Source organism: Lytechinus variegatus, chromosome 3 (genome assembly GCF_018143015.1).
Source record: "Lytechinus variegatus isolate NC3 chromosome 3, Lvar_3.0, whole genome shotgun sequence".
In the NCBI taxonomy this organism is placed as follows: Eukaryota; Metazoa; Echinodermata; class Echinoidea; order Temnopleuroida; family Toxopneustidae; genus Lytechinus; species Lytechinus variegatus.
In genome coordinates, this window is record NC_054742.1 from 44,420,922 (window position 1) to 44,443,290 (window position 22,369).

Sequence of the window (22,369 nt, forward strand, 5' to 3'; positions counted from 1 at the left end):
TATTCAGAAAACAATTTCAACCGATTTCTACTATCCAAATCCTAGTGAAATGCGTATTGATTAAAAATTTCCCATTGTCAGACTTTGTGCAATAAAATATGAAAATAATTGATTTTCATTGAAAATGTCCAAGAGGGCCGACAAAGATATCAATTTTGAACTCCGTTGGACACGATTTTGGGAAGGGAACATCAAGATTCATTAACTAGACACTTTAGTTATACCAAAACATTGAGTGAAAAATGTTTTGATGGTACATAGAAACCCCCTTATCCGACTCGACTACAACGATGCAGTCTTACATGGTATAGGTTCGTTGTTGAAAACTAGGCTGAAAACGTAGCCTATAGACTGCCCAGTGGGCAATCAATTTTTGCTGAAATCATTGATTGTTCACCAGAGACATAATGAAGAAGAAAATATGTTGTTTGGAAGATTTAATATCATGCAAAATGCAGGAAACATCAAGAAAGTAGGCATATCGTTCGCACACCTCAGCCATATGGTGAAAATAGGCCAAAAACGCACGATTTCTACGTGCGCACCATATTGGAAAGGGGGCTGAAATCACAGTCTATAATGTCTTTTTCAATTACTGTTATATATTTTCTTAAAGTAGAGATATAGATGAAGACAATGATATTATGCTTGAGAGAAAAAATATCAAATAAAGTACACTACAAAAGAAAATAAATTTCTAAATCGATTTTTGACAATTTTTTATGCGAGAAATCTCCAAAACTAATGATATGCAAATTTCATTACGTAATTTGCATATGTAAACAATAATTTCTGTTCGTGAAATTTTGCATATCTCTTGTGCACTACTCGAACAATACATTGTGAAAGTTTCATACAAAACAAGCATGATTTGGCTGAGATATTCTCCCTTGACTTCATGCTATGTGTACAATGTCTGAAAAATGGTGAAATAGGGCCATTTTGTAGTGACGTCATATATTACGTCATTTCGGAGGGAAGACCACGCATGGAACCCGGCAGCAATGCATTTTTGTAAACTTCAAGGTCCATGCCATCCAGCTATGGGGTCATTTGCTTGTCCGGCTTTCGGTTGAATAAACCTCCTGGGCTGCCGGACTATACTTGGTTATGAATACGGACTATTGTTCATGTACGCAAACAATACAAATATTTGGCCCCGGATAAAGCCGGTATCAACAAGGATCACCAGGTTCTTACAAGGAGCCTCCCGGATGCATTCGGTAGCTACACGGATGTACAAGGAGGCTACAAGGATGAACACGGATGATTATCAGTCCGTGTACTCCGGGATGAAAAATTGAACATGTTCAATTTTTCTCCCGGACATGCCGGTACATCAAGGATGGCGCCGAATGAGTAGCCGGAGTGTACACGGTAGTTCCGGACTGTACACGGATGACCCCGGATTGACAATCCGGGATGATCCGTGTTGCTTCCGTGAAGGTGTAAAAGGGGCTTTTGCTTGTAAAATATCACAAGGACCGTGTGCGCGTGTGGGGCTAAAACCATAGGTGTGAACACAGAGGGCGGCAAACATAAGTCGCAGTAGGATAGAGGTTGAAGTGTGAGCGAATTAGAACATGGGGACGGTTTCATGAGATTTTCGTCCGACAAGATGTCAGATCTGACAAATTTCCTTAATTCTGATTGGGTGCGAGACACTGTTACTATGGTAACTGGGGGATAAAGCAGGACTTGTCGGATAAAACGTCTGATAATCCCCTTCATGATACGCTCCCCATGACGCTGATATCCAAATATTTTACCAGGGTGTCCATTCAACATAAAGTTGGTCTCGCAAGGGGCCCTATTGTTATTGTTTTAGTTTTTTGTTGGTTTTGGACTTTTGGTTATGAAGGGAGTTGGGCAACTTGGGCTGTACAAAGTCTTTTTTTTGGGGGGTGTATCCCTAACACTTCCCTACCAACCTAACTCATTTAGGTATAAGCAAAGGAAAAGGGAAAAAGGAAGAAAATAATGAAAGGGGGGAATTAAAAAAAATCGCTATAAATAATTTTTTGAATTTTCAGTTTATTTTTTAAAAACTGATTACATATCAAAGAAAATGAATTACATATTCTACAACCGTGATAAAGAATGACAGCAAGTTTAATAAATTCTGATCTTAAACAAAAAAAAATCAGAACCAAGTAACTTTCTTGTGTTTTCATTTCACTTTCTATAGTTTTAAGAAAAGTGTTCATTAACGCCCCGTATGATCTAACTGTCGTGATCTCCACATCACATCCCTCTCTCTCTCTTTCCATCTGATTCAAATCACGTTCTCTTTCCCCCTCCCCACTCTCAACATACAGCCCCTTCCTTCTCTCTCTTATTTCGCCTCAAATTATTTCTGTTTGATCGACCCAACACGTACCACTCCAGGTTTCACAGGCCTAAATAATTTCGCATAGACCCGTGTGTTAAAGTGGCACTTTACTACCAGTGGGTAGGATTATCTTACAATCCACATCTGAGCAGAAAAGGGTCCGTCGACAGGCTCGTTTTAAAAATAATACGGCATTTGATTATATAGACATCACCTGATGGAACAAATTTACCACCTGAAACAGTAAAATATCCCATATTCTTCCCAGAGTCAAATATAGTTCCAAAGTTGGTGATAATCTTCCCAATTTGGGAAATGGAAGTTCAGTCATGTCAGTAGTTATTATTAAGAGAATCAGTGTTAGATGGACAGTCATATTTATGACCTTTGCCAATCAGCTACATAAACATAAATAAAAAACAGACTCAACAATATTTTGATCCAATCAAACTACTCGATGCGAACATATAAGTTTGTGGAAACTATTTCCAAACCCTCTTTATATATGGTGTATTTTCTTGAAGTCATACCCAAAGCACGCAAACATAACCAATCTTTATTTAAAATTTTTTAATCACGCGCCTTCATATTTTGTTTCATCATAATTATAAGCTTGTTGGTATGTAGGCCTCCGTCTTTACACCCCCCCCCCCCGTGAAAGTATTCATTCGCATGATTACAAAAAAGAAGAACGTAAATTTGATGAAAAAATATCGCTCACCTGACTGACTCTCTTGGTTTCTGCCGCATGGTCTCCAACGCCGATCTTCATGTTCAATAAGGTGTCCTTTGTGACTTGATGGAATTAATAAAACACTTGTTTCTTTTTATACAGTGATATAAAGAAGCCTTTTTATGTTTGAGGAATATGAATACCTTTCAGATAGTGAAATTTTCTTGTAAGAGACGTCTCCATTCTTGAGTTGGTATTCGTCTTTGTGATTTGAAGCGCACCTTGCAAAAATGATTGTGTCTGGCCATATTCCAGGCTGACAAGTTGTCGGACCTCATTGCCACTCGCTGCATTCCTGAACCATAAGCTACATTTGCATATCACCCGCTTCTGTTCAGATATTCAAAATTCCGCACCAAATACTTCTCACAATACTGACAAACGTCTTTCCTGCCCTTGATGCGATGCATGCCACTGGCTTACATACCCGGCTTCAGCCCCAGCTGCTAAAGGCACTTGGTGCATTCAAGGAATTAATCCTGCTGGGAACCCATTCACCTCACCTGGGTTGAGTGCAGCACAATAATGGGTAAATTTCTTGCTGTAGGAAAACGCGCCAGGTTGTGATTCTAACCCGCGTCCCTCTGATTGATAGATGAGAGTATTAACCACTAGACCACACTCGCATCTCTACAGAACTTTGTTCCATCAGTCATATGTAGCCCCCCCCCCCTTATTTATTTTTTCTTAGTTCACTACGCCACCAGTGCATGCCATACATTATGAATGGTACTTGTAGGCTACTCAAATAGATGCAAGTTTCTTTCAGGGATTAAAAATAGCAAGCGTTCCAGTAACATCTGATACATATAAATAAAACATCACGCACAATACTTGGAATCCGATTGGCACAATTTTATAAAAGACAATCAATTTTACTGGAAAAAGATATGCATTGTATATAAAGTGGAACTTTTTTCTAAAACCCTCATTATTAATTTTTTTTAGGTGATGGAGAGGGAAATTTTAAGATCGGAAATGCCAGTTTGGTCAAGGTATGAAAGGACAGTTCTTAAACCCAATTAATTCTAACTCCCAGCACTATCGACATTATAAAAATCGATATTGCTGACATATTTGGGTCACAAAAGCCAGAAAACATGAAAAAAGAGGGGCACTGCTATTTAAATTTTTTCACCTAGAAAATATTTCCAATAGTTGATATGATAATCTTGAAAATATTATCACTGCAAAATTGTTCAAAAAGGTTTAATACCTGGCTTCATTTAACCATTAAAAAAATCTATGTATTAAGTAATGCACGAAGATTATCCACATACTCAGATGTTACTGTAAAATCCTTGCATGATCTTTTTTATTCATCCGTAAACAGGTGTAACTGCTTCATAGTAAATTATGGGATTTGTACAAAAACTTCCTTGGTGGTAATTCTTTATGGAAACTGAAAATATTCTTTATTTTGACTCTTTAAATCAGATTTCGATATGACTTGCCTCAAAAAAGCTATTCCGCGCCAAAATAAAAGCACGTTATGAAAATACACCTAAGATATATAGATAAATGAATGGAGAGGTGAATTTTCTTCTCAGCCTTTCTTTAATCTTTATCCCTTCACTGTAAAAAGGCTGTTTACAATTTTAAGCACGTTGTTTGCGCCCGTCACTGTAACAACTGTTAAAAAAACCCAATAAATTTACACAATTACAATAAAGATCTTGTGAGAGTGAAATGCTTAAACAACACGCTATTTTAATGTTATTTTTTTACTTTGTAATTCCAATAATCTCTCCCTCCATTTTACTGTACAGTAAAGGGGGGGGGGGGGGCTAATCAAACTTTCGGGGGCTAATATTCAGTGATTAGGCCTATTGCATATTAGAGTGTGAAATAGCACTGCTCCTCAGCTTTTTATCGATACCCTACTGGTAACTCTTAAAACACTCATGACTCTGCGCGACTCTGGGATGAAACTTGCACTGATGCATCAGCTGCATCAGTTCTTTTAGTCAACAGGATCACTTTGGCTAGATCTGCTAATGAATGCAAAGCTGAAAAAAAGTTGCAGTTCCTCCTTGACTGACCAGTTTCCATTTACTTCACTCAAAATTGGGGGGAATGGAATCTGGACAAGATCTGTATAAAAAATCAATTAATTCAATCATGCATGGTCAGTGGTACAAATGAAATATCAATAAGAAAGATGAAGAATTGCCATTTCAAACATCCTTACTTCATATTAGCCGCCAACAGAGCTGTCCAGCATGCTCTCAGACTGCAGCTTATAACTGAATGCCAACTCCAGAGTCTGTCCGCAGTTACGTAATGCCTTTACATGCAGATACAATGAAAGGTGAGTCTGTGGACTGCTTCTCATTCATTCGAAGGCATTTTGTACAAAATAATCACCTCACAAATGTTCGAAACGGCCCAAAGGCCCCAAACAGCCTCAAAACTCGTAGCTGTAAGGTCCATGACCTTATTCTATTCAGAGTCACAGAATGTGGTCATTAATTTTGTGAGTGATTTTTTTTTAGGAAATCGGTAGCAATAAAATCCGTGTACAGATAAACTTTGAGAATGAATAATCTAATCTGGATACCCACCTGGAAGACGCGTTGTTCCGCGATGGTGAAATCACAGACTCATCTGGAAGGAATGGGATTCGAATCACAAAGTCAGAAATGATAAACGCCACCGTCATCATATTGAGCTAATGCTGCTGTCACATTCTTTTTTTTACGGCGGCCGCGCGGCGAGTCAAAAACAGCCGTTTTATTCATTTTCATTCAACCCACCCATACGTAGCTGGTACAAAAAAAATAATAATAAACGGCTGTTTTAGACTGGCAGTACGACCTGCCTTAGGGGAAATGTGACTACGCCATGAATGAGAAACGGAGGGGATTTGAGCTCTGCAATTGGTTGCCCCGGTGGAAAAGGTTGGTATTTTGGCGCTTCGAGTACGTGGATAGCTGCGCAACGCGGATGACATAACAGAATAATAAAGGCCTCGTAGTAGTACCATAGAGCTATCACAGAATAATAGCTCTATGGTATTTCAGTAGTTGATTGTAATTATTTCTTTATTTCAAAGAAAAGCAGAATACAAATAAACGAAGTGAAACAATAAAGAGTAACAAGCGAAACCAGGTCCATGAACCTTTACTGGTTCAAGGCAGGTTAACATGTACATAAAAAGTAAATATTGCAAAGGCATAACATATTGATTGCGAACAAAAATCAATCATAGAATAAAACTAAGTAGGTGAATTTGCATTAATCATTAAAAAATAGCTTTATATCATGTAAATAGAGACTTGCTTACATGAGCAAAGGCACAAAGAAAAAAAATGTAGTAGTAGTAGTAGTGGTAGTAGTAGTGGCAGCAGCAGCAGCAGCAGTAGTAGTAGTAGTAGTAGTAGTGGTGGTAGTAGTAGTAGATGTAGTAGTAGTAGTAAAAGAAGAAGTAGTAGTAGTAGTAGTAGTAGGAGTAGTAGGAATAGCCGAGTAGGAATTGTAGGAGTAGTAGTAGTAGTAGTAGTAGTAGCAGTAGTAGGAGGAGGAGTAGTAGTAGATGTAGTAGTAGAAGTACTAATAAAGGCAGATCCAGTAAGGGTAATGATAATCGGGGGCCGCAGGGGCTGACCATGTAAACATCAAAATCCGATTGTAATATTCTACATTTTTGTAACATGTTTATTGAAAAAGTGGAGGGGGGTGGCTGAATTTGATGATTATTTATTCATGAAATTGTTCCTCTAACATCCATATAGCAAGAAGTGAACAAGAGAATAACATTTAAAATGTCCCTTGATCAACAAAACGTTTATACGCACACACTGGTCTGTATGCAAATGAGGGGACTGGTGACGTCACCCACTCACTATTTTTTCTACTATATGAAATATTCCAATTTTCCTTCCTTGTCATGTGAAAAATCTCCCTGAACGTTTGTCTGCATTGAAAAAAAAAATTATTGTATAATTCAAACAATACAAAAAAAGGAAATAGTGAGTGAGGGACATCGACAATTTCATTTGCATGCTGCTGAATTGTGCATATAACATTAAGCTGTAAAATGTCATATCTTTCTTATTCCACATCAGATTTTGATGAAGTTTTCAGCATTACGCTTTTTAGATTTTTAACTTTTGATTAAATCCAACATTTTTTGTGCGGCGGAGTTGACCTGTAATTTTACCAAGTTTGCAAACTGATTGGCGTAACAGGTAATAATGCCAGCCTTAAATAGCACGAACAGGAAAATTGTTCTGATACTGTGTAATGTGAACAGGGGAATCCGAAATTTAATATCTCCTTTGGCGTCAAATTAATAGAAGTGACTTTTTAATATCCGAGCAAAGGGGTCTTCGAGCTAATCATTGTACACCACAAAAAAACCTAAAAGAGTCCACTAACACTCAAGTCATAAACAGTTTTCCAAAAAGACGTCGACTACGCCTGGCACACGGGACTTTTTTCCGACATTTTTTTTCACACTGGTGTGTATTATACTGCTATAGTAGTCCGTGTTGAGCATGCCCCCTCCCTTCTGCATCAGGGGGGGGGGGCAGTCAAATGCATTGCTGTACACATGCGTGACCAAATTATTTCCAAACACCCCTAAACGAGTTTTTCTCTGTGTGCAAAATAACCCCCTAAACAAGTTTTTAGCGGGCTTCATTTACACATTTTGGCCGGCCCTAAACAAGTAGTCGCTCGATTATGACCCCAAACAAGTTTTGTCTACTTGCGAATAATAAGTTTTAAAGAGGCAAAACTTCATACATGAGTATTGCATGCCCCCCCCCTCGTGCAGTTAGGGTTAAAATACCAAAGTGGGGAAGAACCCGAACACTTCTCAGAAACGAGGAGGAAAAAGCCCCGGTGAAAAAACATACCCGACACCCGTTTGGCTTGTCTTAAAAAAAAAAAGCTTTTGAAAAAAATACCCTAAATACGATTGACCCCGCGGGTTGACCTTTGACCAGTCTTTCAAAACCACCTTTTTTGAAAATCGGTGTATTTGATACCTCTAACGAGTGCACGCGCGGCCCTCGTCCAAAACTGGAAAAAACCCACCTCTTCAAACGCGCTTTTTTGGGGGGGGGCACGCATGTGTACAGCAATATTGCACATCTTCCCTAGGACACACACTGAAAAACATTTTGTCTAAACAGTTGTTTCATGGAGCTATGACAGTAATAGATCTATGGTTGTTTTATTGTTCCCGGTTCGTATGCACATAATAGTCTTCATACGAAAGAATACTTTCTTTAAGTCAACAAACAGCATTATTTTGGTTTCGGTGGCACATGCCTCGATTCTCTTGTAAGCCTCTGACGTAATCATCGCATTATACGCCACTGCATCAACTGCACTGCGACAGCAGCAGACCGAAGGCGACGGACGACGAAACATGGAAAGGCTCTACTCTAGCTTGCACCTGTAGAACATACTGCATCTTCAACCCAGAAATGATTGATGTCTTACAATGTATCATGGACGACTGTTGAAAAAAACTTGAAGATATGTCGAAGGTTTAACATCTTTGATTCGGGGAATATCGGCAAATGATTATACTGTACCAGGCATTAAGGGAAAACGGACAGAACAGAAAGAGCTAGAAATGATGTTATCATCCGAATTGCGGTGAGTTTTTTTTTTACTGGTCGAATTAATTTTTCACCATGATACATTATCATCAGTCTTGAACTTGTAATACTCGAAAATATTATTTAACATTCGTTAATAGATCTATGGGTCGCTGTGCCCTTCCGTCCTTTCTTAGGACAATACAATCCCCAAATGATCATCAAACACATTTGTCTCTAACATCGTATGGTATACTCACAAAGATACATGGCATATGCCCCAATATTTTATTGCTTGCACATACATAATTATATAGCCAATAAACTTAAACTCGGAAAGATGTATGGGTACTTGTTATACAGTGGATAGAACCAGTCACTGAATAATACACTCGCTTTAAATCGATTCACAGAGCGAGCGTAGTTAAAGCAGACGTATTACATAACGACCTTCATTATTTTCGCTTTTAGCGCTCAACATACAGCACAATGGTTCAAGTGTTGGTATTGGATAAAAAAAACCAAACCCGCGTGATGACGCATATGCTATTCTGATAAGCTGCCTTCGGATTAAAATTTAATCTTAATTAAACCGTTGTAGATAATATCAATCAAGGAATAAACGAGACCATATGGATAAACTACACAGCATTCACTGGGATATAATGTTATATGTTACATTTACTCATTCTACCTATCCAATATTAAAGCCATATACGCTACATGTACAAGATGTGAAGTACCAATTATCTTGAGCGTTTCGTGTTAATCCTCGGGAACACACGACATTTGTAAAATGGTTACAGTTGTTTTTCTATTTGTATTAAATATTAAATCCTTATTCAAAGTTTTTTAAACTGTACTTGACATATTGACAATTCTAAACTATTGCGAATGCGCATTCCCTAAAAGGATAATATTTTTTCACAACAAATCAGTCGAAAATGATCATAGTCGCCAGTGACATATTAATTAAAAATCATTAATTTGAATAAAGGATTCAATGTTTAATACAAAGAGAAAAAAAAACAGCCGAACGCTGATAATTTCATCAAAATCTGATGAATAATAAAAAAGACGTGACATTTTAAATTTCACGCTTAATTTTGCAAAATAGTCATATGAACATTCGTATCGATCAGGGAACCGATAATGTCATCCGCTCACTTTTTCTTTTTTATTTTTTTATATAAAACACGCATATATTTTTATGAATTTCAGTATTTTTATATATTCCACATCATAATTGATATAGAGCATACCCGTGTATGTGTTATATTCACTGTAATAGACTCATTAAATACAGTGCGTATAAAAAACTGGACATATTTGAAAAGTATATAAAATTTTTGTTTTAAATCGCAATGTCTATATTTTGGTGTTAATAGGTGCTCTAAGGTCTTATCGTTTAAATGCTATTAAAAAAGTAGTTTCGTTCATGCTTGAGCGAACTAGGAATTTTTTGTCTGGGGTTAAAAGGGAGGCTTGCGCCAAAATGGCCTAAAATTATAAATATGATGATCGGTCTTCTTGCTAATAAGCAGACTTCCTCTTAACATTTTCATTATCTTTGCCATAATTTTCAAATCATGCGGTCAAAATTCGTTTTCAGATCTATTTATTTGCTTGAATTGTTCTGTTGTTGTTTTCTTTTGATATGCTCTCTGTTAGCTTTAAATATTCCTTCTTCAAGCTAAAACAACTTTGTTTCAACCGAAGTATGGGAGAGCGTGATTTTATTTTTCAAATCCTTTCATTGTGTGCCCCAAAGGTTAAGGTGCCTTTTGAATAGTGCCACACAGATTGACGGGGGCTTGGGATGCCCCCTCCCCCCCCCCCGAATTAAAAAAAAATATGACCAAGAAAAAAAGGGAACAGGAAATAAAAGGAAAGATAGAAAGTAAAATATGATATTATTTTCTGAATATTATGTCAAAATCTATCACAAAATTTGGTATTGTAATAAAAAATATTTGCGTGCTCACTTCGCTCGCTCACAACTTTTTAATACATTTTACCTGATCTGCCATATCTAGCTCATTCAAAATTGACTCAATACACCATTGTCATTGAAAGACATGAATCCCTTCCTGTGTTTCCTTTCAAGCAAGTAAACTTGGTCAAGGAATCAACGATCCCTTGAAAAATAGATTCATGTCCTTTAAAGGTACATAATATAATTTGCTTCACATAATAAAAGGATTTGAATAATCACAAGTTTTCCCAATTAATAATGCAAATCTTCTTGCTTGGGTTGACCAAAATCTTCTCTTCTCAGTTACTATTATGAAGGAAAATTAAATGGTAAGTTTAAATTAAAAAAAATTCAAGTAAATAAATAAATTTGTAAATAAAATTTGACAGCATAATTCGAAAATTGTGGCACAGATAATGAATAGGTCAAGAGGAAGTCTCCTGATTATCAAGAAGTCTGATCATCGTATCACTCATATTCTGCAATTCTGGCGCAAGCCTCTTTTTGAACCCCCAACAAAAACGTCCCGTGTTCGCTCAAGCATGAACAAAATTTATGTTTTTTAGGTGCATTTAAAAGATAAGACCTTAGAGCATCTATTTACACCAAAATATAGACATAATGATTTGAAAAAAAAAGACTAGACAATCACTGAAAACCGGCTGTTTTCAAAGGAAATCATAGACTCTCTCTTCTTCTCTCTCTCTATATATTTCTTTTTCTTTACCCTCTCTCATCCGCCTCGCTCCCTCTCCCTCTCTCTCATGGGAGAAAGTATTAGGAATACCTACTTCATCAATTTACAAATATCCTTTGCAAACATCCACTGATGCAATATTATTTTGGTTCATGTAGGAACTCTTTTAAAATACTACAAAATAAATTGCAAATGACATGGGAGTTTTAATATGTCCAGGCGATAGCAAATGCAACTTTCAATCGATGAATTGATCTGGTGGAAAGGAAATAGTGTTTCCGGTCGTCGAAGGATCGGCATCCGGATAGGAATTGTTCGGTTAGCAATCGCACCTGTTTTGGAATAAACGTATGATTATGATTATTATTAAGAAGGACGAATGATGTCGCAAAATTATACAAGTACATACATACATACACCCATACATACTTATATACATATATATATATGCTATATATATATATGTATATGTATGTATGTATATATATATATATATATATATATATATATATATATATATATATATATATATATATATATATATATATATATATATATATATAGCACTTTGCATTTTGTTTGAATAGAAAGTATTGCGTATATAAACGTACACCATGCATCTTCTCCATCGAGGTCGATATAATATATGTAAAAATATCATTCATTATCTTTTCGATTTTTCAACAGGAGCGAGTTCCATGATTTTGATTAAAATGGAATCTACTGTAAACGCGTCTTACTACAGCACCATCTACCTACCAAACAATGAATACTACAAAGTCAGTAAGCTTCAGGTCGTTCTTGTCTCTCATCTTCGTCGTTTGTCTCCTCATCGTTTTGTACATTTTTCTGTTTGAAACAGGTATGGAAAAAACCCTGGTGCATTACTTAATATCGAGTATCAGTTATGAAAATCAATTATAAATTCGGAGGTTTTCTGAGGACTTTCACAGAATCCTGCCGCCACATTCGGTCTCAATGCAGCAAGGGACAACAATAATTTTGTGGATTTTCGAAATGACAAGGGGAGAGGGTGAGCCTCAACCGCTAGATCCGATCGTAACCTTAAGGGACTTTCACAATTGCCCTTGCAATCGTTTGCGATCATTTGGTCACAATATGAACCCCTCAAAAAAAGTTTTGCAACTCAGTTTTGGGGGATAATATCTTTTTGGTTAATGAAGTATAAAAGATGAAACTGGTATTATTAGAAAGCTGAAATGTTCTTCTTTACAATCATGACAATGACATGCTATTTGCTGTGATTATGTAATCATGGAATATGCAATCACCCTGAACGTTGAGAAAAGTCAGAAGTGAAATGTTGCAAAATGCATTAATTTCTAACAAGAGTCTCCATTTCTATAGAATTTCCACCATGCAGGTGACAGTGAATGCACTCGGTCCATCCTCGAAACAATTGGAAATTCGCTATTGGAAACATTTCATTTCTAACATTGCTGCGTATTATCATGTCTGTGTATTTCATGATAACACTATCATTACAAATGACACATGATTGTAAAGAAGAATAATCATGCTTTCTAAAGATATCACTTTTGCACATGATGATGGCACAGTAAGAAATTCATCAGCACTCAAACTTGCAGTTTGAGTTGCAGAACTCAAACATGACATGACAACGAATGTTGCCACATTTCATTTTTTACATTGCTGCATATTTATCATGTCTGTGTATTTCATGAAAACATTAGCATTACAAATGACACATGATCATTTAGAGGAATAATCATACTTTCCAATGATACCACTTTTACATATGATGATGGCACACTAAGAAATTTAATAGCACTCAAACCCGAGTTGCAGAACTTTTTTTGAGGGGTTTATGTTGCACACAATTGCAACGGCTGTAAGCAGTCACACCACCAATTAAATTGTAAAAGAGGCTTTTTGCATAGCCTGTACGAATAGACAATTTCCACCCCTCCTTTTGCATGTTTTGGCATTTGTATATCGCGGGTCAATTCTCCAAACTGACCAGAAGGAAACGTACCTCGATTTGTTTTCATTAGGAATTAAAATTCGTCTTCTTAAACCCGTTTTTACTGCTATTATCTTACTCCAAATAACTCAAAATCTGTTACACAATTCAAGTCTAATATTGATCTTTGAATTCTAATGATAGTTAAATTCAAAATACATGATAAAGTAGTTTCTAAAAATGAAGAGCTGAGTTCCAAAAGGGGTCAGATCCATTTTTCGTCAAAGTTGATGTTTTTTGTCTCAATGTATAGACTTTTAGTAGCTCTACAAGATGATACCAAAGAAAAGTTGAATTGTATATGAATTTTATTGTTTGTCTCAAAACCTATACCAAAGAAAATTTGAAATTCACATTAAAACGTGAGTAAAAGTGGCACAAAATCACTTTTATTATTAAAAAAGGAATTGGATTAATTTCAGTTTGCTTGCAAAAGGTGTTAGATCCACAATGATAATAAGAAAAAAATATGTGTATAAAAAATTGAAGGCAGGTAGATTTCTTTTATACCCACTTTTATATTTACATGATAAGGTAGTACATCATGACAATTAAGTTTCTCATAAGAATATTGCAATATGGGAGAATGAAAAAACATGATTTTTCTCAGAATGGTCCAAAGTGGATCGAGCCCTTTTGCGACCAATTTCTTCAAAGAGAAATGCTGAAATAAACAATTTCTTGTTCCAAATATAAACCGAAACCACGTTTGGAGCCGTGGTCTTTGATATTCAATACTTGTCAAAGTCGAATAGATTACGTTAGAGAGGAACAAATTTTCTAGTCGATTTGACACTTTCCGAACCTAGAAATGTTCTTTCCGATGAAGTTTTTTTTGATTCGTGTTCCTATGGGGTACTAGAACAAATTCAGCTTGGTTGCCAAAAGTTGCCGTTTGGGCAATTTTGCTAATTTGCATAAATCCAAAATGGCCGCCAGATACCATCTTGAAAACCTAACTTTTGAACCCTGTCCACAAAATGACGGGTAATGACTCATTTTAGGGGTTTAGAGATGTGTAGAACCGATTTCTGTAATCATTTTTGCAATATAAGGTCATCTTCAGGTCAAATCCAAGATGGCCGCCAAATGCCATCTTGAAAAATTGACTTTTGTTCCCCTTGCCCCAAAATGACGAGTAATACCTCTATTTAGGGGTTTTGGGGTATGTAGAATCCATTTCTGCTTTCTTTTTTGCAATATAATGTCATCTTCAGGTCAAATCCAAGATGGCCGCCATCTTGAAATATCAATTGTTGAACCCTTTGCCCCAAAATCATGAATAATAACTCTATTCATGAGTCATTTGGTATGTTGATTCAATTCATGCAGTTATTTTGCACAAAGGATAATCTTCAGATCAAATCCAAGATGGCCGCTGACCGCCATCTTGAAAAATTACTTTCCGAGGCTTATACGTGTTAGAACTAATGTAAAGGGATTTCAGTTAGAATACTGAATCTTTTATTAATTCTCAAGTTCAAGGTCAAGGTGAAGTTACATCATAGATGTCAGATTTCAACATTTATTGCTCAACTTAGAATGAATCCTCTTTAGGTTTGGTCTATGATCCATTTCGAGTGTATTTTTATTTTTTTAAGGTCCATCCATACCTTTGTACTGAAGAGGCTTTTAGGGTCTTATTTGAATTTGAAAGTGTTTTATCAATATTTTTTTCTAAATCAATGTGTCCAATGATTGGTAGGCATCAGTTCGCCTTAAAAGACGATGGTGTAGCGCTAGACCTTACATTTTCGAGAGTGACTACAGAGCTCCACTCTAGAGTGGCAGTCTCTAGAGCAAATTTTTACAGATGAAGGAGGATGGCGCTGAGACACGTTTATATAGAGATGCTGTCCTAGCCTTCCTCCTCCTTTGGTCTGCCAATTTAGCATTCCGATTATTTTCTGACGTCTTGACCCCTGTACTTAGTAGCTCTCCATAGAATGGCGACTATCATCTACACCTTCATAAGTGTTAGTGTCTATGCCGGCAATTTTTATGTCACGTTTGCAGGGGTCTTTATAACGGAGGTGTGATCTACCGATGGGGTGAGACCAATCACACAGCTCACCTTACCTTGGCGAATCCAAGAAGGGATTCGCCAAGGTTTCATGCGGCAAACATGCCCCAACCACCTGAGGTGCCTTTGACTAAGGAGCGAGAATAAGCTTTTCAGCAGGTACGCTGAAGGGCCTCTGTGTCTTTCACTTTGTCCTGCCATTTAACGTGCATGATACGTCCGAGGCAGCTGACATGGAAGGTGTTTAGCCAATTTTCTTGGTCGGCGTACGTTTTTCAGGACTTACTTCCGTGCAGGAGCTTGGCCATGACTGTGACAGATTTTACAATCCTGATGCTTATATGCTGGTCCTGTGAAAGGGGGCAAGAGACATATAGTCGGTCCAAGGTAGGTGAGGAATCCACCATAACCAGACAAGTGTGTGCTGTTGATATACACATCTGGAGGACAGTCGGTGTCTTGAGTCTATCAGGATTTCTGACTGTCTCAAAGGCTGATGGATGATCCAAACCCCTTACATGCACAGGACAGGCAGCTGTTATGTATATTCCTCTTGAGAGGCAGGGGCGACATCGTTTCCGTAAAACATTTCACGAATGAGAACAATCCTGACCGTGGAACAGTCTTGGGGGAGCCTATCTTCTGCAGGAGGCTAAAGAGTGCACTCCTGCTGACCAAGTCAATGGCTCTTGTCAGGAGGAAAAGTGCAATAATATTTATAAAGGAAGTTAACTAAATTTTTTGAAAAAATATTAAGGAGAAATCACTTTTTAATTCAAATAATACTTTAAAGTCATTTCACTGGAAAAGTATGGTTGCACAGAAATAAAAAAGGATCAAAACTCCCGAAATCATAGCCCAAACCTTGAATGGTTTCATTCTAAAGTAAGCGGTTGATGACGAAATCTATCAACCATCTGACCATCTTAGACATGACTTGACCTCGAACTAAAAATGGAGTGATTAAAAGAAATGAATCATTCTCACTGAAATCCCCTTACATGAGCTCCAATACATAACAACAACCTTATTGATTAGGGAGAGCACTTCTTCAAGGTTCAATAGTCTCGGAAGTAGTTTTTTTTCTTAATATGGCGTTTAGTGGTCATGTTGGATTATTTTGACCTGGGGCGGTATTCTGAAAACGTTCTTATCTTAATTTTGTTCTTATCTACGTCACTTTCTTAAATTGGTATTCTGAAAACGTTCTTATCTTTTTCTTATCTTTTGTTCTTATCTTTGTTCTTATCTTGCTCTCCACCCAATGCTGAGCGCGTAAATTTACAACTCGCGCATATAATACCAAAGCGCGCTAAAAGATAAGAACAGAATGTAGATAAGTGGTATTCTGAAAACGTTCTTATCTTTTTTCTTTCTTATCTTTCACGATATTTAAGATAATATTTAAGATAGCTAGAGGGTTATCACATCTCACGATGTCCGCGTTTTTTCTTGCTCAAAATCGATGGCCTCTAGTAGTAACAAGTACCCACAAGTATTCCTCCCACCATTTATTTCATTCACCCTTTATTTTGCCCGTCTCTTTTTTCTATCCCTTCTTTCTTTTCCATTTTTTATTCCTTTCTATCTGTCTGTCTTTCTTCCTTTCTATCTGTCTGTCTTTTGTCCTTTCTATCTGTCTGTCTTTCTTCCTTTCTATCTGTCTGTCTTTCTTCCTTTCTATCTGTCTGTCTTTCTCCCTTTCTATCTGTCTGTCTTTCTCCCTTTCTATCTGTCTGTCTTTCTTCTTTTCTTTCATTCTTCATTTATATCTTTACTTTTGTTCTGTTTGAATCTTTTAATTTCTTTTTTTCTTTTGCTTTGTTTCATTTATACTTCATCTTTCTTCCTTTTTTATTTTCCCTTTTCGTTTTATCCCTTTCTTTTTTTTCTTTACTGAGTCTTTTTTCGAGTTCCCCCCGTTTCTCTTCCTTTTCTTTCTTTTTCTTTTTTCTTTCTTTCTTCCTTCACTTGTTTGTAATCTTTATTTTTCTTCCTTATTTTTCTTCCATTCTTTCGTTTTTATACATGCTTTTCCTTTTTTAATCATTCATTTCATTTTCCCCCTTTTTCTTCCTTCCCTTTAATAATTCTTAATTTTTCTTATTTTTTATTTCTGCTTTCTGACACTTTTGTGTCTTTTTTTACTTTCTTTCTTTTTTTTTCTTTATTTTGCTCATTCTTTTTTTCGTTCGTTCTTTATTTACTCTTTTTCTTTACTTTCTTTCTTCTCTCTGTCTTTCTTCTATTAACTTTTTCTTTATTCTTTCCATTGATTTTTTTTCGGTTTTTTTTCCCAACTTTTTATTTTCCCTTTCGTTTTCTTTTTCTTTCTTTCTTTCTTTCTTTCCTTCTTTCTTTCTTTTTTTTCTTTCTTTCTTTCCTTATTTCTTTTTTCTATGAATTTACCTTTCTTTCTTTATCTTTTTGTAGTCTTCATATTTGCGTCAAATTTCCTTTCATTTTTTTCTCTCATCTTTATTTCTTTGTTTAATTTTCTTTTTTTTCTCTCTTCCTTCACTTTTTACATTTTATTCCCTTTTTTCTCTTTCTTTTTATTTCTTTCTAACTTTCTTTCATTCGTTTTTTTAGACTTTTTTTCTTGTTCGGTTCCTTGTTAATTTATTTTATCTTATATTAGTTTGACCTTTTTCTATTTTTGTGTGTATTCCTTTTAGTTAATTTCTTTTTTTTTCATTTTTGTTCCTTCACTTTATCATGGATAATTGTTCTATTTTTTCTTCCTTTTCCTTCTTTTAATCATTCTATTTTCTTTCTTTTTTATTTTTGAATTCTTTTTGCTTGCTTTCTTTCGTTTACTCTTTATTTTTTCATTATTTTCTGCTTTGTCCCTTTCATCTTTTTTTTCTGCTTCATTCTGACCCTATTCTGTCTTCTTTCTTTCATACCTACTTACTTTCTTTCTTCATATTTTGTTCTTTATTCGTACCTGCTTTATTTACTTTTCTTACTTTTTTTGCACGTGGACGTCTCGAAATAATAAAATCAGTCATTGCGTATAAAATGCCTATTTCGCGCAATGCGCCAGAAACGGTGAATGCGCAGCGCCCATGATATTCTCTTCTCATAAGGAACGCTTCTATTGGTTAAACTGCCAATATAAAGCGCATTTTGATTGGTAAAATCTTAAAAATGGGCGTGTTGGAGATAAGAAGGGGGCAGTCCTTACAGAGATAAGAACGCGTTAAGAAGATTTTCAGAATACCGATTTGCAATGATTTTAGCGTCTTCTTATCTCAGTGAGATAAGATAAAAGATAAGAACAAAGATAAGAACGTTTTCAGAATACCACCCCAGGAGATGATCCTATATTGCAAAATTATTAACAGAAATGGAATCAACATACCAAATAACTCACGAAAAGAGGGATTATTCATGATTCTGGGACAAAAACTTGAGAATTAATAAAAGAAATGAGTATGCTTACGGATATCCCTTTACATTAGTTCTAACACGTATAAGCCTCGGAAAGTAATTTTTCAAGATGGCGGTTGGCGGCCATCTTGGATTTGATCTGAAGATTATCCATTATGCAAAATTACAGCATGAATTGAATCAACATACCAAATGACTTACGAATAGAGTTATTATTCATGATTATGGGGCAAAGGGTTCAAAAGTTGATATTTCAAGATGGCGTCATATGGCGGCCATCTTGGATTTGACCTGAAGATAACATTATATTGCAAAATAGAAAGCAGAAAGAGATTCTGCACACCCCAATACCCCTAAACAGAGGTATTACTCGTCATTCCGGGGCAAGGGGATCAATAGTCAATTTTTCAAGATGGCATCTCGCAGCCATCTTGGATTTGACCTGAAGATGACCTTATATTGCAAAAATGATTACAGAAATCGGTTCTACACATCTCTAAACCCCTAAAATGAGTTATTACTCATCATTTTGTGGACAATGGTTCAAAAGTTAGGTTTTCAAGATGGTATCTGGCGGCCATTTTGGATTTATGCAAATAAGCAAAATTGCCCAAACGGCAACTTTTGGCAACCAAGCTGAATTTGTTCTAGGACCCCATAGGAACACGAATCAGGAAAAAAACTTCATCGGAAAGAACATTTCTAGGTTGGTGTATTGAGCCTATGAGACTGTCAAATCGACTATTCCCTCGCTTCTCAATATTGATTTATATTCTTGAGTATGTGTTTCAGCATTAAAGTGTTTATACATTTCATTCACAGGTAAATATCCCGTTCTGCAGAGACACAGGAATACGGAATCTCGAAGACTCCTGAGCATATATGCAACAAATCAATCACAATTGGTTAGTGAGTCTAACATCAATTCATCAGACGATGACTGGCTCAACGAGATATTACAAATTATGTCTGAAAATGAAGATTATTTATCTGAAGGAGCCTGGTTGAAAACCACAGAATTCCCAACTCAAACCACATCTAAACCTGATCAAATTGATCGTCGGCAGTACCACAAACCAATCTTCGTCCCAGCCAGCAAAGCGGAAAAAACGCATGATACATTATCTGGCAACACTTCTCGTGTCCAAGTAGTAATCCTTACCTCTAAACGATCCGGTTCGTCCTTTCTTGGGGAGTTATTCAACGCTAACCCGTATGTGTTTTACGTATACGAACCTCTATATGTGCCGATGGAAGATGTTTATACTCATAACTTGGCTGGTGATTGGTTCACAAAGATTTCGGACAATGTTTGGAACCACACATTGAGGTGCAATTTTTCAACCAAGTATCCTCCCGATCATTCCTGGTTAAAACGCGGAGACGCCTCGTTTGATTCCTGCAAGTCCAATGCAGCGATCAAAAGGTCCAGTTTGCTATGTCCAGTGCCGAGGATACCTCTACAGAAGATAGGACCTGTCGTTTCTGGCCTGTGCCACGATCGCCCTTATACAGTTCTCAAGACAATTCGGGTCCAGAGTATCTTAGAACTGAAGAAATTTATTGAGGACCCGGGCTTAAATATCAAGATTCTCCACCTGGTCAGAGATCCAAGGGCTGTCATGAGCTCAAGATGGAATTTGAAGGAGTCAAATAAAGATCTTTTTCGACGGAAGGGTCCTGGAGCGGACGAGGTCTTAGACTTGTGCGACCACATGCAGCAGAATATAGAACTCGGTTCCAGTACCCCCGACTGGTTGAAAGATAGGTACATACGAGTTCGAATGGAAGACATAGCCCAAGATCCCATTGACGAGACAAAACGACTGTATGATAAGCTTGGAATGCGGTTACACGACGACGTTTTGTCTTGGATAAAAGAGAACACTCACGGATCGACAGATGGTAGTGAAACATTCAATCCCTATTCTAGGACCCGTGACACTAAAAAGGTGGTTAACTCTTGGAAAAGTAAACTGTCTGTACCATCGATTCAACGAATTGAATCATCATGTTGGAAATTGATGAACGCTTTATCCTACGAACGTTTTTCATTAAAAGACAGAACTATATATAAGAAACCAGACGAGAAAGCTAACGGCCTGAACATTCAAAGGTCATCTAATGTCATTCGGAGCAGGAAACAATTTCCATCAGAAAGGCACAAACTTTCAAGATTTCAGAGAAATAAATATGTTGGAAAGCCTAACAATACTCACAGATAGACATAAATGCAATTATCTCGGCAAGATAGGGTTTGATACTGGTACAATTATTGTAGTAAATGTTTGGCAAATAAGTTTTCACTTTCAGAATCCGTAGTTTGTCCATTTTACGTGACCCTCTGGAAGATCCCGGCCATGCGACCGGACCCAAAAAGTGAAATTGACAGATCATATATCAATCGAAAATTTATAAACTTCAAAACACAGTGATGCAAGGTTTATGCATTATCAGCGGTTCCCATTTGAGTATTTTGCTAAAGAATACAGGGGCGGATCCAGCTTTCACCAATGGGGGGGGGGGGCGAAAAATATTTTGATCAACATTTTTCTCGATTGGCCGCTACAATCTGTTTTTTTTGTTGGTTTTTCAGGGGGTAGTCTTAACTAAAGACTGAAGTTTTAAGTATTATGTTAGTTTTTATTGCTATAAACAATAGAAGGTAAATCTTATGTGATCTTGATATATAATGCGAGCGCGAAGCGCGAGCTAAAAATCTTTGATATTTTATGTCCTTAGAACTGAAGATACAGAGCAGTTTTTATAATCATGAACAAAGATAAGTATCCAACTAAAGAATGCGAGCGCGAAGCGCAAGCCAAAATTTTATCACAGTAACATGAAAAGTGACTCAATTAAGACTGTTTTTAGTGATTAATGAAGAAGATACAAGTATCATCAAATAAGTAATTAGAGTGCGAAGCGCGAACTCAAAATTTCTGATCTTCCGACCTGAAAAATGGATAATCTAAGCGCGTTTTTATTCAAATAAACAAGCTGTGTGTCTCAAACAATTAAATGCGAGCACGAAGCATAAGCTCAATTTTTTGATATACTGACATGATAAAGGAGCATTTTGAAAAATTTTGGTAAGAATTTCAAGAGGATAGTTATCTCACACATCAAACAATTCAAGCGCGCAGCGCGAGCGAACATTTTGATATACATTAACAATTTATGTAAATCAAACAAAATAATGAAAGCTTGATGTGCGAGCTGGAAACATTGTGTGCAAATTGATATCAAAACTGGATATATTGGATATATATTAGTGTAATTTAACCGTCTTGAATGGGATTCATTACACAGGCAATGCGAGCGAGAAGCGCGAGCGAAAATTTTTATATAAAGCCTATTTTCCAATTCTTCCCCTCGCCTTTTTCTTGTTTCCTTTCGGGGACGGACGGTCAATACGAGGCTGTAAATTACACATCATGGGTATGATACCTCTTTCTTACTTTTCTTTCTGTTTTTCGTAGTTTCTATCAAGGTAAAGAGTACACTATTTCTGCTGGTTGTCAAAAAATAGGGGGGCCGGGGCCGGCTCGGCCCCCTCCTGGATCCGCGCCTGGAATAGATCCGCGACGTCATTTTGTGTTAAAAACGATGTGGCACCATAATGTTTGTAAACGGAAAAAAACTGATCGATG

At 36.6% G+C, this 22,369-nt stretch overlaps 1 protein-coding gene across 1 annotated transcript; it reads left to right on the plus strand.

The window, feature by feature from the left end:
• The first annotated feature begins 5,833 nt into the window (after nucleotides 1-5,833).
• On the plus strand, nucleotides 5,834-21,225 carry LOC121411127 (carbohydrate sulfotransferase 1-like). Its single transcript, XM_041603657.1, has 4 exons — nucleotides 5,834-5,965; nucleotides 8,363-8,678; nucleotides 11,980-12,154; nucleotides 19,539-21,225. The coding sequence occupies exons 3-4, from the start codon at nucleotides 12,058-12,060 to the stop codon at nucleotides 20,939-20,941; spliced, it is 1,500 nt and encodes a 499-aa protein (XP_041459591.1). The 5' UTR covers nucleotides 5,834-5,965; nucleotides 8,363-8,678; nucleotides 11,980-12,057; the 3' UTR covers nucleotides 20,942-21,225.
• Nucleotides 21,226-22,369: the final 1,144 nt, after the last annotated feature.